General features: G+C 42.7%; 1 protein-coding gene across 1 annotated transcript in view; it reads right to left on the bottom strand.

Moving 5' to 3' along the window:
* Positions 1-1,030: 1,030 nt before the first annotated feature.
* LOC310859682 (pre-rRNA 2'-O-ribose RNA methyltransferase FTSJ3-like) overlaps positions 1,031-18,424 on the bottom strand; it is a 20,480-nt gene continuing 3,086 nt past the window's right edge. The window contains 20 exon segments of the mRNA XM_083766366.1: positions 1,031-2,026; positions 2,469-2,563; positions 3,503-3,686; positions 5,793-5,895; positions 6,595-6,683; positions 6,941-7,067; positions 8,064-8,148; positions 8,794-8,914; positions 11,047-11,246; positions 11,386-11,521; positions 12,027-12,209; positions 12,751-12,837; positions 13,030-13,130; positions 13,236-13,237; positions 13,240-13,285; positions 13,287-13,340; positions 14,306-14,365; positions 14,367-14,422; positions 14,896-14,943; positions 14,946-15,089. Coding sequence (XP_083622492.1) covers positions 1,756-2,026; positions 2,469-2,563; positions 3,503-3,686; positions 5,793-5,895; positions 6,595-6,683; positions 6,941-7,067; positions 8,064-8,148; positions 8,794-8,914; positions 11,047-11,246; positions 11,386-11,521; positions 12,027-12,209; positions 12,751-12,837; positions 13,030-13,130; positions 13,236-13,237; positions 13,240-13,285; positions 13,287-13,340; positions 14,306-14,365; positions 14,367-14,422; positions 14,896-14,943; positions 14,946-15,089 — 2,192 coding nt within the window. The 3' untranslated portion in view covers positions 1,031-1,755.

Raw genomic sequence — 18,424 nt, 5'->3', positions numbered from 1 at the left:
TCGCGGTGTGCCGCGGGTTCGACTCCCGGACCCGACACGGCCTTTACCGCATGTCATCCCCCCATCTCTCTCCCGTTTCCTGTCAGCCTACTTTCTATCCCTTAAAAAATCAATAAAGGCGTAAGCCACAAAAAAATATCTTAAAAAAAAAAAAAAAAACAGTTGGCATTGAATAACATATTAGCTAAATTAACCTCACAATATATATTTATACTTAGGCATGACACTCATTTCTGATCCATTGTTTTTTGTATTAATATTTAACATCTTACAGCTGTCAATTTGAGTGGTGCAACCACTCCAAGGAACAGCTTTGTCCGTGTTCACCTATGTGTGTCTGTGACATTAACCCATTCTGACCGGGCACCCATTTTGGTGTTGGCATCATGTTATGCTTTAGCTATTTAAAAATAGCAGATCTACAAGCTCATATCGCGCCACCGAGTGGCGCGATATGAGCTTGTAGGTCTGCTATTTTTGAAAAAAATCGAAGAGCGACTGACATTTTTAGAATCAGATCTCAGGTCAGAATGGGTTCATCAGACCAGTGTGTGTCTGGCGGAAACCTTGTATGAATCTGATCTCAGGTCAGAATGGGTTAATGAGCACGAGAATGAGTACCAGTAGGGGGCGGGGCGCTGTTGTGCCAGAAACGGGGGGAGGGAGGGAGAGAGAGAGAGAGAGAGAGAGAGAGAGAGAGAGAGAGAGAGAGAGAGAGAGAGAGAGAGAGAGAGAGAGAGAGAGAGAGAGAGAGAGAGAGAGAGAGAGAGAGAGAGAGAGAGAGAGAGAGAGAGAGAGAGCTGCACTGTTGCCTGCCAATGAGAGAGAGAGAGGAGGGGGTTGCACCACTCGGTTCACACGGGTGTGATTTTAATTAAACATTTAACAAAGAGAACATTATTTTAAACATATTCCCATGGACCACCCTGTATTATGCCACAGACTGGACCACTGGTTGAGAAACGTGTATTTTAATAAAAAGTCACAACAAAATGCAATTATTAACAACAAAATGCATTTATTAACAACAAAATGCATTTATTAACAAACATGCAGCTGACATTATGTTCAAGGTGAATTAGCATTTCTAGAAAAAAGAAATGGATGACAGAAGTAGTTACAGTATATACTGTATTACTGCTGGGGTTAAATGCATATTGCATTAGTTGCATTAGTTAAATGCATATTGCATCTTGTGTCTGCACAAGACTATGAATACCCAGGGTCTTGCACACAGTGAAGCTGAGCAGACCCACTACACACCAACAACGTTGCCGACTGGAAAAGCTTTATTTGAGAATAGCGAAAAGGGCAAATTGTACAAGAGACAAACCGACTAAGAGAAGATTCAACTTTCCAAGAAGATGCATGGTTGTAGGACAGTTCAGGGACCATCATCCATGAATGATACAAGGGGGGGAAATCAATGAACCTCCCTCATATTCACACCCCTGGCCTGTTCAACGACGGCAGGTGACATTCACCGCTTTGACGGAAGGGCAGGGATGCATCGCTAGAAGTTCTTACACTTAAGGCCTATTCATAGTCTGGATTTTCGGTGGTGAGGTGACCACCGCTCCGGTGGTGAGCTGACCACCGGAGCTGAAATAACGTTGAGCGGTGGTGAGTAAAAACAGAGAGAAGGGCTGGAGCGGTGGCGGTGGTTTGCTCTTCACAGCGGCTCGTGACGTCATGTTGTAGTTCGGTGGTCACCCCACCACCGTAAATCCAGACTATGTATGAGCCTTTATTCATTTATGTCCTTTTATGCCCTTTTCCGCCCTTCATGGTCCCTTTCCCGGCCGGCCGTCCTTTCCCCCCCTTCTTCCCACCTTTTCCTTTACCTCCCCTTTTCTTCTGTTCTTTCCTTGCACTGGCACGGACTTCTTTCTTCATGCGGTTGTCCACCACCTTGAATATACCTTTCACCCCGGGGGGGCGGCGCACCTTCTTCCCAGCACCCCTCTTGGACACCACGTAGGTCACCTCCCTCTTCTCCTTACCCACACCTGCTTTTTTGTAGATGCTGCGAGAGACAGAGGAAGACACAAGGGATTCAAACGCCGCCCTAGACTCTGCGGTGGTTGGCAGGTACTGTACCCATGTACTGTACAAGCAGTCCCAAAATAGCTGTCGACAGTGTTAAATGATTTAGCATTATGCCACTACAAATCCATTTAAATGATTTAGCATTATGCCACTACAAATCCATTTAACATGTATGGCAAATAAATGTGTTCAGTAAACTGAATTCCATTTGGACATGGGAGTCAGAAAAAAAGTTAACCAAACTTTGCAAGCAACATGCAAAACAAGCAACGAGTTATAAGAGATGTTATAAAACAGGCAAAATAAATTTGATCCAAGATCTGTGTCTGTAATTGAAATCAACCTGAAAATGTATCAAACGGTTAAAGAGCCGATTTCTATCTTGCTGTGACTCCAGTTATAGTGATATGGCTCCATACCTCCTGAGCTGAACCATCTTCTCTCTCTCAGAGATGTCTACAGTGTTGACCACTGCCTCTGCCTTCTTCTTCGCCTGCTCCATCTTCTTCATTGACTGACGGAAGACACAGCAAAAACACAACAAATCAATATGCAACCAATTTAGTCATTGCCCTTCCCTGTGAGTACTGTGGTCCCCGTTGCTGCACCACACGCCTCCTCTGACAAATTAATTCACATTCTCTTCTTTTCAACAGACAACAACGTTTATCTGGGACGTTAACGCGAGCAGGGGATGCACGCAATCTCCCCCAGATCCCCTCCCTGCTAAACAGGTACTCCAATCAATCAGCAGGGGTCTGCAGCTACAAGGTAATGATGAGCCCTTGCAGACGTCCCACCAGCAAACATGATGTTTTGTTGGAGCGCCCAGGCAAGCCAAAGAGGCACAGCTTCAGGGAATTTAACCAAGGCCTCTGTGGTGGTGGTGGCCGAGCATTTTACTTCTAGACCGCTCAACCTTTATTTTCTTTGTTTTCACTTTGATGGGACAGCCTAAAAATAAGTCACCTTTAGTTGAATTCTTCCAATTTGTCTTGGTCTCTCTAACATCGTACCCCAAACCCTCAACTCACACCTCAATCTCCCTCTCTCTTACTTTACTCTCCTTCCTGGCTTTGGGCAAGGACTGTCTAAAGAGGACGGGACGCGGAGACCGTAAGGGCGCCGCCATGTTGCTCACATGGTGCTCCATGGAAGGAAAGAAACATGCGCAATGGGCAGCCATCACTTCCTCGTTCAGCTTCCTTGGTCTCAACTGCGCATGTTTCTTTCCTTCCATGGAGCACCATGTGAGCAACATGGCGGCGCCCTTACGGTCTTCGCTTCTTGTCCTCTTTAGACAGTCCTTGGCTTTGGGCCCTCTCTTTGGCCCTCTCTTTGGGCCCTTCTTGTCCTCTTTAGACAGTCCTTGGCTTTGGGCCCTCTCTTTCTAACCAACTCCTTTCTCCCCACTTTATGCCTCCCCTCCATCACTCTATCCAGTGCCTCTCACCCTCCTCTTCTTCCTGGCTCGGGCCTCGGCCACTCTCTTGATGGGTCGAGCGTTAATTTCCTTCCATTTCTGCTTGTACTCCTCCACCATTTCCTTGGTGACAGGAATAGGCTTCTTGCGGTTCTTCTGCTCGTCGTTAACGAACCACTCGGGGACGTCCCAATGCTCCTCAGAGTTGGAGTACCTGCAAGCATGTGACAGAGTCCATGACATCATGCAGCTGTAACGTAGCCTATTCTGTATATTTTCAATTCAAACACTTGTAAAGTGCATCTGTAAGAAAGAACGTTTTAATTTTCCAGCAATTTCAATAAATATCCATTCAGTTTGAAAGCCACACCTCTATGTAGATTAGTGGTTCCACACATTCTGCTCCCCGAGACCACTTTAACCCATTCTGACCGGGCACCCATTTTGGTGTCAGCATCATGTCGTGCTTTAGCTATTGAAAAATAGCAGATCTACAAGCTCATATCGCGCCACCGAGTGGCGCGATACGAGCTTGTAGGTCTGCTATTTTTGAAAAATCGAAGAGCGACTGACATTTTTAGAATCTGATCTCAGGTCAGAATGGGTTCATCAGACCAGTGTGTGTCCGGCGGAAACCTCGTATGAATTTGTTCTCCGATCAGAATGGGTTAATGCTAATGCTGTTTTTTGATCCAATCAGGACATACATTTCACCAGGTGTGCTTGTATTTCTAGCCGTCTAATCAGCTAGAACTACTACTATGATGTTTTTATTTTATTTTATGGAAAGTACTTTGGGTAAACTTCTGTTATTTTTTAATGTGCTATACAAATAAGGTGACTTAACTAATCAGGGACTAGTTAGATAAAGTAAAAAACTAAATCACACTCGTGTGACGTGAGGGGTGCTCTTATCAAGTAGTAGAGGAGAAAAAACAAGCACATCCAAGTGCCTACTAGGCAGGGTGCTGGATTAAACAAAGTCACATCCAAGTGCCTACTAGGCAGGGTGCTGGATTAAACAAAGTCACATCCAAGTGCCTACTAGGCAGGGTGCTGGATTAAACAAAGTCACATCCAAGTGCCTACTAGGCAGGGTGCTGGATTAAACAAAGTCACAAGTAAAGAAATGAAAAGAATCCGCACATTTTACTTTGCTAAAAGTAAGTAGTAAGTAATAAGTAAACATATTAAAATTAATTAATTATTACGTATTAACAGTTTGACTGCGGAAAACGATTTACCAGACTTTTAATCAACCCCCCTTCACTGCCGAGATTGTTGTATTACCTTTAGAGCATACGCTGAATTATTTGGGCTTTTAATCCGCGAAAATCGAGCGAAAAAAGCTTCCCCCGTTTGTTATGAACGGCCGGACCACCCGCCATCTTGGTACACCCGGAAGACGCAGCACAGGACCCTCCTCCATGAGGCGTTGAACCCCATTCGTTTGCATTGGCCTCAATTTCCCAGAAGCCCTAGCAGCCCACAGCATGTGACGATTTCCGTTTTCCTCATCAAAACAGATGCATCTACTCTCTATCTCCGCGGCGAAGAAGGATTTTCTATTTATTTTTTACATTGCGGCGGATTAAACACATAAAACAAAAGTCGCGTATGTCCGATATGGCAGCGACATTAACCTGGAGTAATCCATTCAAAGCACGGAAACTGTTAAAGTAATAAGTAAAGTAGTAAGTAGTTTGCTAAAGTAAAATTAGGAAAGAAAGTTCTGGCAGCAGAAAATGGTGTGCGGATTCTTTTCATTTCTGCGCTCACATTCCGTGCTCAGCCAATCAAATCATCACAATTGTCATTCCGGCTCATCACTTTTGGTGTCTTTACTTTTCTGCCCTTTTTTTTGCCCCTCCCATGTCTGAACACAAACATTAAATGCCATTGACAATGTATGGAGAACTTACGTCATATGTGTCTGAGCAAATCGGCATATGTGTGTCAGTGGGAAGGGGAAGCCTTGGCCAATAAGGGACTTCCATTATTGATGATGTACAATGATTAGAGCGCCACTCACTTCACACGGGTGTGATATTTATATTCAATATGTACTTTTCTCAGCCAATCAATCATCAGCCAATGTTTATGTTCACACAGAGTCACAGACCCACAATGCTGGGCATAGGAGGAGGGCCTCAAAAAAGTTAAATTATAAAATAAAATAAATTCAATATGGACAGGCAACAGTTTTTGGGAATGTTCTGTGTGGAAAACCTCAACACAGTCAGACACACAGTAAAACCATCAGTGTTAATGTAACTGAGTGGATGTGTAACCAAATGGACATTCAAATTAACACAATTACCTGTGGAAGGAGTCATCGACCAGGTCTCTGGCTCTCTTCTTTGAAGTAGCGATCTGACAGCCCAGAGCCATGCCTTCTGCATCCAGGATCCTTCTACGCTTACCTGGATAGATACAGAACACACACACACACACACACACACACACACACACACACACACACACACACACACACACACACACACACACACACACACACACACACACACACACACACACACACACACACACACACACACACACACACACACACACACACACACACACACACACACACACACACACACACACACACACACACACACACACACACACACACACACACACACACACACACACACACACACACACACACACGCACACGCTGAATTACCTGAAGTATTACCGTTATGTCTAATGGAGAGACACAGGAGGACAAACAACCAGATACTGATTTCACAACAATCAGTACAAAACACAGGTACCACAAAGAAATAATGTGAATACAAGTCTGGCTAGACAATAGTCAAGACTAGGTAGATGTTAACCCATTCTGACGGGGCACCCATTTTGGTGTCGGCATCATGTCGTGCTTTAGCCATTTAAAAATAGCAGATCTACAAGCTCATATCGCGCCACCGAGTGGCGCGATACGAGCTTGTAGGTCTGCTATTTTTGAAAAATCGAAGAACGACTGACATTTTTTAGAATCTGATCTCAGGTCAGAATGGGTTGATCAGACCAGTGTGTGTCCAGTGGAAACCCTCGTATGAATCTGATCTCAGGTCAGAATGGGTTAAAGTACAGTGCTTTGCTGTACTCACTGATGCTCTCTACAGGAACCACCTGGAAGTCATCGTCTTCGTCTGGAAGGCCACCGGCTCCCCGGCCACTCTTCATCTTGGCAATTTCCCTAGTATAGGCAGAATCAGAATTGATTATTATTATTCTTTTACTTGATGTAATAAATACTAATTGTGTCTTAGTAATGCATGGCAATTAAAAGTTGTCTTCATTGAATTTCCCAACCGGTCCTCAATAGTAAAAGTTTGCCAGTCACAGCTGACCAATAAACTAAATTCAGAGCAAATATTTATTTAATTAAGGTATGCATTATTGTAGAGAAAAGAGCAATTATCTTGTTGAAATATAACAGCAGTGCAGACTCACTTCTCATCGTCGGTGTCATCAGAGTCACCACTCTCTTCCTTGGCTTCCCCCGAAGGTCCTGCCTCTTCCTCCTGTGGTGCGGCAGGTTCCTGCTCCTCTGCTACCTTCCCAGCCTTCCTCTTCTTGCCTTTTTGTGGTCAACACAACAATTACAATTACAATTTACAATTTAGGCATTTAGCAGACGCTCTTAATCCAGAGCGACTTACATTTAAGCAAGAACAAAAGCATGGGAATACATCACATAAAAACATTTATCATGAAACATGCGTAAGCTAAGAAAGTAACAGTGGAATATCTATATAATGAAACTATACATACACTATACATATAAACTATACATATTTACTACTATGCTATACATATGTACTATGGCGTGCTATGACTATATACAATACAATTATAGTGCTGTCTACATAACATGCTATAAGTCTGTATCAGATGCTATCTAAGTCTACAGAAATGCCATCTAAGGGGTTAGGGTAAGTGCTATGGGCCATGATGGAGTCTGAAAAGGTGGGTTTTCAGGCACACACAACAAGCATGAGTAGAAGGAGCAGTCTTGCCTTTACTTACATACATTTATTTCTTCCTAAATTATGGGCCCCATATTCAACAAGCACATCATAATCCATACTAGAAATGCACCCTAGTTTAACTAGTACAAAACAATTATCCTACTGTACATGATTTAACCTGTGATTTTCTGCATAGAAATCTACATAAAAGCCTGAAACCTGTACGTACTACATTTAAAAAAGGTCCTTAAAGGTATATTCAGTGATTTCACTTAATTCAAATATCACTTATTTCTTTGTTTTGTTGTGATAATCCTCCCTACTATAGAGTGTGCTGGCCATATAAGGAGTTCCTCCCTGTCCCCAGTTAACCCCTGGGGGTCAAAAAACCTTAGGTTTCGTTTTTGACTCTCTATCCTGATTGGACGAAAGGCTGGGTCCCACAGCCAAAAACGAAACCTAAGGTTTTTTGAGTGAAATCACTGAATATACCTTTAACATGACCTGATGACATGGCCTCTTTTGAGGCCTTTTATTTTCATCTCATGTGTATAATAATGATTTCTTGTTTAAACATAAAACTTGTAAGGGAGTAGATGTTTTACCCATTTTGGATTTGTTCTGGAGTTTCTCAGTCTGCCTGAGTTCATTGTCTGCATCTCCATCCAGGTCGATCTCAGAGAAGATGCCCTGAAGGGCAAAGGTAAAGAAAAACATCATCATTGGTATGATTTACCAGAAGAAACAATTAACCCATTCTGACCTGAGATCAGATTCATACCAGGTTTCCGCCGGACACACACTGGTCTGATTGGTGTTAGCATCACGTTATGCTTTAGCTATTGAAAAATAGCAGATCTACAAGCTCATAGCGCGCCACCGAGTGGCGCGCTACGAGCTTGTAGGTCTCCTATTTTTTGAAAAATCGAAGAACGACTGACATTTTTAGAATCTGATCTCAGGTCAGAATGGGTTAATCAGACCAGTGTGTGTCCAGTGGAAACCTCGTATGAATCTGATCTCAGGTCAGAATGGGTTAAAGCTGAATTGGGCCTGGGCCGTGGCTCAGCGGTCCAGGCACCTTGGCTGGTAATCCAGTCTGACTGTGTGCCGCGGGTTCGACTCCTAATCCCAACGATCTTTAACTGCATGTCACCCCACCCCCAAATATCTCTCCCCATTTCCTGTCAGATCTACTGTCTATCCCTCCATATAAGAATACATATATATATATAAAAAATAAAGGCGAAAGCCACAAAAAAAACATAAAAATAAAAAAGCTGAATTGGACTGGTGTCTAAAACCATCCTGAAAATAGATGAGAAGCAGACAAACCTTGCTGAACCAGAGGTCGGCCTCCCGCTCTTTCTTCTCATCCTTTCCCTCGAAGTCCACCACAAGGCCACTCTCTTCTCCTCCATCGTCCTCCTCTTCAGCATTGGCACTGAAGGACACCCTGGAATAATCATACAAACAAGACGATTTTATAGTAAAAGGGATGCATATCAACCACATTAAGGATCAATTAATTGTATTAATCTTTTCTCATGTTGTATATTTCAACACTGTATTACAATGGTTACAATGAACACGTCATCTTTTCACTTATGGTAGTGATAGTTAAATGGCGCCCTCCTGTGTTGGAAATGTTAAAGTTCTTAAATTAAGCGAGTAATAGCTTGCAGATTAATCATTTACATTACTTCCTGTGAGTAAATTCAATCATTTCAAATCAACCCGGCTCAAGGAAGTCAATTTTAATATTATGAAAATAAAAATGAATCACTCAACACAGATAACTTATTTCAACCAATTTCAAGTGTATGTATAGTTTCATCATATAGATATTCCACTGTTACCTTCTTAGCTTACGCATGTTTCATGATAAATGCTTTTATGTGATGTATTCCCATGCTTTTGTTCTTGCTTAAATGTAAGTCGCTCTGGATTAAGAGCGTCTGCTAAATGCCTAAATTGTAAATTGTAAATTGTAACCCAACCTCACCAGATTTACACTTAGTTGTGCACGCCAAATACTAGCAGATCTACAAGCTCACAGGCTGCCATGTCCAGGGCGCGACACACACGTACAACCAACTATAACTCAGGCTTTATTCACTATCAACATACAGTAGAGTTGGTTCCGTACTGAACTCTCACTCTGGCCCCTTTTCCACCGGTTGGTTCCCAATTGGAACCGGTTCAGTTCTTTTTGGTTTTTAGTCCATGAGCCAGAGCTCCAAAATTGGTGGGCAAACTATACCCTATATTAAATTGTTTATAGGATCAATACAAGTAAATTAATACATGATAACCCTTCCACAGTAGTAGCTTTTTCATATTTTCGATTATTTTGCATATTTTCCTACATAATGCCTCATTTGCATATTTAAAAATGTAATTTCTTTAATACAATAGATCATTGTCTTCATGTAAGTACTCAATTGGGGAAGTTTAATGGTGATAACAATCTAATATAGGTATGGTTTTGCCCACTCAATTCATAATTAACGTTTCAATTTTGGAGCTCTGCAGCTCATGGACTAAAAACCAAAAAGAACTGAACCGGTTCACATTGGGAACCAACCAGTGGAAAAGGGGCCTCTGTGCTGCCTGCGGCCACGTCTCAACATGTTGCTCAGGCTCAGAGAACCAGGCTCATAGAGAGGAACTGAAACAAGTAGGGCTGCGAATCTTTAGGTGTCCCACGATTCGATTCAGATTCTTGGGGTGACGATTCGATTCAAAAACGATCTTTTTGATTTTTCCGATTCTCGATTCAAAAAATATTTTTTTCCGATTCTAAAGCAGTTTTTTTTTTTTATTAAAAATAATTAAATTGAATTTTAGCATGATCTACTCCAGTCTTCTGGCATGAAAGCAGAGTACATTTAGTAAAAAGCTTGTATAATTGTAAAGGTTTTATCAACTGAATGATTTAACCACACAAAGGTTAAATCCAAGAGTAAGAACATGTCATGTTAGTGGCAGCGGTGGCCGAACGGATTGCGGAGCGGTCTTGATACCGGAAGGTCGCCAGTTCGAATCAGCGGTCCGACACGTTAAAATGTACCACCGCTGAAGTGCCCTTGGACAAGGCATTGAACCACTACCATGAAATGTTCTATGAAATAAGCAGGGCCTGGCTGTAAACAAGTATCTGATGCTTAGTCCAGTTACCCTGGGTAAACATAGTACCTTTCCTTTCTTTGTCTCATTTATTTACGTAGCTTGCACAAATTTGAACCAGTACAAAAGTTACAAAATCTCTTCTCACTCAATACCAGAACAATACATTAGTATTAAAACAGGTGTAAAATAAATACAATTGGCAGGCTTAGCTTAGCTGGTAGTAAATGCACTATGCAGAAACCCAGGCCATAATGCATTGCATGCACAGGTAGTACCTGTGCATGTTTTTTTGTTTTTTTTTGCACAAATGTATTGTCAGGTACAGGTACATTTGTGCAAAACATTTTTTTTTTTGATTTTTGGAAAATGAGAATCGATTCTGAATCGGACGGCATTAGAATCGCGATTCTAACTCGAATCGATTTTTTTTGACAGCCCTGGAAACAAGCCCCTTACTTCTTCTTCTTAGTTGTGTCTTTCTTCTTCAGCTCTCTCTCTCTGTTCTCCACCTCCTCCAAGTCTTCATCGTCCAGGTCGGAGGCCAAAGACATTGCGTCCTCATCGTCCTCATCGTCGGAGGACAGGTGGAAGTCTCCGTGTTCGTCCCCCAGGTTGTCTGCTCCCAGCATGTCCCCCCTGGAGATCTCAGTCAGCGCCTGGCACAAGATTAACCAGAAGGGGAGGCGCCGAGGCGGTGGACATAAAGATTAGAGGGACGATAGATGGAGAATTCGGGGGAGAGATAAAGATAAACGGATGATGGAAGTGAGGAGGGTGTGTGTGTGTGTCCCTCACCTTAGCCTTGTTGACAGTTTTGAGGGAGAACATGCTGCTATCACCGGTGTCAGCGATGGAGGTGGATGGCAGGTCCATCTTCAGCTCCACCCTCTCCCTCTGCTTTCTCTTCTCCTTCAGAAGCTTCTTCTTCTTCCTGACAGACAGTTCATAATACACAGTATAAAGACAAACTGGTCCTGCTGTTTTCCCACCCAAATAGATCTAACTAAACCCTTAGACCAAGGGTTGCCAAACCTTTCAGGCCACGACCCCCCCCCCCCCCACCATGACAAGCAGTTGGAATTGTAGGCATTAGATTTAGTTGACTCTGTTCCACAGATAAACATTGTGAAAATAGCCAAAACAGAAGCTCACAAGGCCTCGCAGCGCGAAGGGTTGTGATATTTGGCATAAAAAGGTCTTAAATGTGATTAAAATGTCACTTTAGAAATGTGTAGATACCCTGGCCTGTATACACTTACATCCTGCATATTTGTTTGTTGACTTTTGAGTGAGAAAACAATGTTGCACATTAAGCTAATGTCATGAGGACCCAAGTTTTTCTGCTCATTTCTAATTTATAACTAACGTGAATTCTTTGCTGATGAGAAACAATTAAAGCTAAAGGATGAGTTACATGAGCAAACACAGTGTCCTACCGTCTGAGTTCAGCCACCTCTTCAGATTTTAACTGTGCCAACATCTTCTCCATCTCCTCCTCGTCCTCTTTGTCCTCTTTGTCTTTGTCAACATCTCCAACCGTTGTCTTCTTGTCTGGCTTCTCCACAGAAACGCCCTCTTCTTTTTCATCATCATCATCATCATCATCATCGGAATTCAGCCTGAGGAAAAAGCAAAGATGACACTTGATGTACCGTAATTATGTCCCTAGGCAGCACCGCCTGTTGTATGTATGACTATTGTTGTCATTTTTATCCTCCCGGTAGGGGCGGGGATCCATCCAAAACTTTGATTTAACCCATTCTGACCTGAGATCAGATTCATACGAGGTTTCCGCCAGACACACACTGGTCTGATGAACCATTCTGACCTGAGATCAGATTCAAAAATGTCAGTCGCTCTTCGATTTTTCAAAAAATAGCAGACCTACAAGCTCGTATCGCGCCACAGCTCGCTGTGCTGGCGCGATATGAGCTTGTAGATCTGCTATTTTTCAATAGCTAAAGCATAACATGATGCCGACACCAAAATGGAGTGCCCGGTCAGAATGGGTTAAAAAGACATATCTCCAAAACTTACTGTGCAACCTTTCATGCTTCCTGGAAGGTGAACCCTACGATTTGTTAACTGGGCTTTTAGACTCTTACCGATAGATGCAATCTTGCTTAATTGATAATAACTTTATGATGTCAAGGACCTTACTTTATCTCTGTGTCCGCCTGTTTGGCCTCCTCCTTCAGCTTCTTGGTTAGGAATCTCCTCAGCTGGGTCCTCCAGTTCAGCAGCATGCTGGAGGAGACAGACATGTGGATGGATACAGGTGAGCACGCACACGCACACGCACACACACCGACACACACAGCACACACACACACACACACACACACACACACACACACACACACACACACACCTCATCTATAACCAACCCCTAGCAAGACATGACTCGTCGTCACTAGACGAGCGAGGGGCTTGGCTTACCGGAGCTCTTTGCGACCCAGGACCTTAATGTCAAGGCAGCATTCCTTTATTTCATCGGTGGTAGCCGGGTGAGCCTCCAGGACGGCATCATCACAGGTGATCTGAACGAGACGGCATTGTAGATCAGCTATTTGACGTCCAAATAAGTATATAGTGGTTTAAGCAGGGCACTACGAGTTAGACGAGGAAAACTATGTAAACCTCACCGTGCTGCTTTGCTCAGGAAGTCTACAGGGTTGTCAGCTTTGAGGAAGTGTCGTCACTGTAAAGCTGTGGTAAAGCGTCAGATCGCCATCTGTGTATCCTTCCGCCTGGGAAACAAGAGGTGCCCATAATAATAATAATAATAATAAAACTTTATTTGTATAGCACCTTTCATGACATGAAATGCAGCTCAAAGTGCTTTACAGAACAATGGAGGAATAAAAGAAAGCAAGGCAATGACATTAAAAAACAAGCAGTAATGCAGTACAGTGAGGACATGAAAAATAAAAAATATAAGATCAATTAAAGGCAATGTTGTAGAAGTGGGTCTTGAGCTGAGCTTTAAAATGTCTACAGAGGCTGCCTGTCGAAGGTACAGTGGGAGCTTGTTCTCATGCCGACGGCCCGTAGAAGCAAAAAGCTGCTTCCCCGTATTTTTTAGTTGCCATTTTTTGGGCAAACGCGAGCAGGCCGGCGGTGGAAGACCTTAGGGGGCGGTTTGGGACATATTTAGGCAGGCAGTCATGTAGGTAGGAAGGTGGCGAGACCATTGAGAGCTTTATAGACAAGTAAAAGTCAGCAATGGTATCAGTATTTTTGATTGTTTTGACTTTATAGTAATGAACAATGGTGAACAATAAAGGGATCCCTTCCAAATAATACAATACAACTCCATAGAAGTTTATACAATCACAGGAAGATTTTGCATAATAAGTTAAATATCTGTTCTGTCGTGACGTGCATCTGAATTGTCCCGATTTCTACATTTCCGCCCATCCAGTACTCCAAGCTAATTTAAATAAATGCTTAACCATTTTGGGGCGGGAACCCCTTTTGGTGTTAGCATTATGTTATGCTTTAGCTATTGAAAAAATAGCAGATCTACAAGCTCATGAACTTGTAGGTCTGCTATTTTTGAAAAATCGTTAAAATGTTCCTCAAATCTTTCAGAAAATTGTCATGATTTAGAAAACATTCTTTTTAAATTTCGACGTCAGGCCTAAATGGGTTAACATAGTTTGCGGCCTTCATTTGAATGTCTGATAATAACCGCTAAATCATCAGCACACACCTTGGGCTTCTTTAGGGGTATCAAGTCCTTCACCGTCTTGGCCTGGACCTCCACCTCTTTTGAATGCATGTTTGGGGTCGATAGAACTTGTTGTCAATTTGTCCGGAGCGAGGTAACCTGAAAGTGGTGGAAATAAAACTGAAACAGTTAAGAATGCGATATGGCAAAAACTAAATGCTAAAATGCTAAGAAAACAGGTAGATCTCAGACGGTTGTTTACATTATGCTTACAGCCACAATTAATTAAATAAATAAAACAAAACATTCATCCAAGATTAAGAGTTATTGTTCTTCTTTTTGTCAAAGAAGAACAAGTCATAAATTATTATACAATTAGTACAGTATACATTATTTTCTTTTATGAAAAACAAAAGGAAAGAAAAAACAAACAGACAAAAAGATCCCTCCTAGTACCCAATTACTGCTCAGTGACACTGCATAGAATAAAATGATGATGAAATACTGTCCTGGAAAACAAGAACATCTGGAATGATGATGATTTACAGTCAAACCACATCAGTGGGGTTATTCGCCCTAAATATCGGTTTTAGAATTCGATACATTTTCGGTTAAATTGACCTAGTTCTGACCTTGGCAGACGACGAAGATCTCGGCAGACTCGTTCCTGGAGGCCTGAGCTTGGTGGCCGTCACCTTCTTGAAGAACTGCTGGAAGATCCAGAGCAGAGGCTGGTAGTCCTTGGATCGGAAGACCTTGGTGACAAAGGTGCCACCCTTGTTCAGGAACTCAGAGGCCAGCTTCAGGGCCATGAGTGCCAGGTGAGCTGGAGGGGAAACAGGGTAGATGATTGTGTTAAATCTTGTAGGTTTTCAACAGGTACTATTAACCCAATAAGACTTGGAACGCGTCTATGTCACCTTAGCTTTTAACCACTTTAAACCATTATTTAAACTTTAGCTGTTGAAAAATAGCAGAGCTTGTAGATCGGCAATTTTTTTTTAAATCATGAAAGTGTGTGCAAATCTTTGAATCTTATTCTTTCACAGCAAACGTTTTTAACTCAAATGTTGGTTTCTGTGGGTCCCCTGTGGGTCCCTTTTCAGATCTATAGCGTATTATTAATAATTGTGGGGGACGTACTGGGGGTCCTTGACATGAAAAAGATTGAGCACCACTCATATAGCAACATACGCTTTTCAGAAAACTGAATTTAGGAGGAATTTAGCTCTTAAAGGGCTAAATGCCCTGATAGAATAGATCTATGGCTGTGCATTTTGGAATACATTAAATGTATGTATAACATCACAAAGTCATTCTAGGGCTAGAAAAATATATGCAGCAAATATTATACATTTCACCAGTAGACATTAAGCAACATTACTTGAAAAAGGCAAAAGAAAATCTGTTTCAGTATCCAATATCTACTGAAGAAATTCTGACAATTTTTTTTAACTGTAAATCTTTAGATCATCTTTCAATTTTCTGTTTACTTTGTTTAACCCATTCTGAACGGGCACCCATGTTTGGTGTCAGCATCATGTTATGCTTTAGCTATTTAAAAATAGCAGATTCTACAAGCTCATATCGCGCCACGAGTGGCGCGATACGAGCTTGTAGGTCTGCTATTTTTGAAAAATCGACTGACATTTTTAGAATCTGATCTCGGGTCAGAATGGGTTCATCAGACCAGTGTGTGTCCCGGCGGAAACCTCGTGTGAATCTGATCTCAGGTCAGAATGGGTTAAGCCATGTGATAGATTCATTTGTTGACCGACTGGCTGCTAATTGACCTACCTGTGTGAAGGCATCATGCACCCAGTTGGCTCCTACATTTGGAGCGCCGTCATTTAGGACAACATCCACCTTCCAGGTTTCAGTTCCTTTCGAAGAGCCTGAGTTTGGAAAGAATGTGTGTCAAGCAGGGGGGCAGTCAGCCAGATATTTCGTGAAGCCTCATTTGAAATCGGTAGTTCAATATAATGGCCTGTTGTGGCGCTGGACTGGACCCAAAATGCCCCATAGCTCCATAGAGGCCCATGTATTTTGGCCCAACTTCACCTAGACTGTATTACCTTAATAAACATGGTCATGAATACTTTCTTCTTCCAGTCACTAGTTTAAAGTCTCATTTCTAATGTCATAATATTCTTTTTGGAAAATTATGGTCCATTAATAAAAAAAATGACCATAAAGAAAAGAAACCATTGCGTATGTTCTGAGGGGCGTGGCTACCGTTACAGTCTATGATCGGGATTCCCCTCCCACTCGAGTCAAAATAAAAACCAACGGAGAAGAAGGGGGGAAGTCCCGCCTCGTTGTCTGGGGGCAGCCAATGGCCAGCTGGACCCAAACGGAGCCAGCCAAATGGCCAGCTGGTACCAAACGGATCTAGAAAGATGGCGACTTACATCAGGAATTAGCATATTATTACAGGCTTCATTTTACGTTCATGTTAGACCCGGCGAACGCTTTGTCCATATTTTTTAACAGTCTATGGTGTCAAGTCAGGAACTGACCAGTGATGATATTAAGTGTCAAATGTCTACATTCTCTACACAATGTCTACACTTTTCTAACCTCCCTAGCCTGGAAACCAGACGAATCTGCCAGTGCAAAAGAAAAGCCCCTGTTGGGGTTGTTTTATCACTGAAACATGACACGTGATAATCATGACAGTCATGAAGCAACTTCAGCATGTTTTATGGGACGTGTAAATAAAGACTAGCCCTTTTTTTTTTAAATCAGCCCCTTGGAAATGCAGGTTCCACGCAGATATTCCAGACTAATATCTACACAGTCTGGCCATGCCAGGCTAGACACTCCATAAAGGCCCCTTTTCCACCAAAATAACTTTCAGAACCAGTGCCGTTCCCGAACCTTGGTGCTTTTTGCGAACCGGTTGCGAACCGGCTGCATTTCTACCAGATTGACGGCCGGTTCATTTGGTGGCGCTATTATACCTCAACACAAATGTTGAAAGAGAAGGATCCGTCATGCGCCCCGAGGGCGTTGCACAACACAAACCGATGTAAACAGTATCCACGAGGTTGTGATGTCAAGGTTACAAGTTATTATAACGCCCCGCAAGTCTCAGCTGGATTCTGGATCGCGATGCATCCGTATACGTTTGGATCGTTCATGTTTGCGTTGGCAATTAATGTAAACGTATTTTTGTTCAAAAGATATGTGTTGCGTGTGTCACTGTGTCTGCGACGTCCTCCCAAGTTCCAACCTAACTGACACACCCACTTATATCGTCTCGGTTCACAAAGCGCTGCGTGCAATTACAAAGCTGAACCACCGCTTTGTGGGTTCACATTGGGAACGAACGTTTATGGTTCGGAACCAACTCATTTTCAGTGGAAACACTCTGAACTGGTTCAATATTTAGCGGGAAGAAAGAACCGAACCGGTTCAACCCCGGTGGAAAAGGGGTCACAGTGTCAGCTTAACTCCTTACCGTTCTGCATTTATCTGTGGTGATGTCGTCCTGCAGAGTCACCACGTTTGGGCTGATGCCCTTGATGGGCACCAGATCAACGCCTGTCAGGAGGAGAAGAAAAGGAAAGAGTTCAGTGGGATCATCTGAGAGGGCCATCGATATTAGTCCAGCCAAGAGACCAATGAGCGGCCCAGGCCGTAGCGTAACGGTCTGGGCACCGGACTGGTAATCCAGTCGCAGTGTGCGCGGGTTCGACTCCCGGACCCGACACGGCCTTTACTGCATGTCATCCCCCCATCTCTCTCCCGTTTCCTGTCCAGCCTACTGTCTGTCCCTTCAAAAATCAATAAAAGGCGTAAGCCGCAAAAAATATCTTAAAAAGAAAAAAAAAAAGAAAAAAAGAGACCAATGAGGAAGCTGGCTTATAGTACTGCGACAATGGCCCCAGAAGTCGGCATACCCCTCCCGGAGTTAGGACCTAAACACAACATAGTTTTTCCTCATCTCTAAGGCCTCCCATACATGAAATGGATTCTTGTATAAAAATATTTTACTGCAAAAGTGGTGAAATTGTTATTTAAAGTTATACACCTCAAACTAAAAATAAAGCTGTCCGTCTGGGTGGTTGAGGCACTTAAAGGCATGTAGATTCACAATGGAAGCTCTGAGAGGTTCAAAACTTGGCATACTTGAAGCCAGAACATACCTCTACATTC

Source organism: Protomyctophum parallelum (assembly GCF_964188405.1).
Source record: "Protomyctophum parallelum genome assembly, chromosome: 6".
Classification (NCBI taxonomy): domain Eukaryota; kingdom Metazoa; phylum Chordata; class Actinopteri; order Myctophiformes; family Myctophidae; genus Protomyctophum; species Protomyctophum parallelum.
The sequence above is the reverse complement of the archived record's forward strand: the minus strand, read 5'-3'. Positions and strand labels throughout refer to the sequence as shown.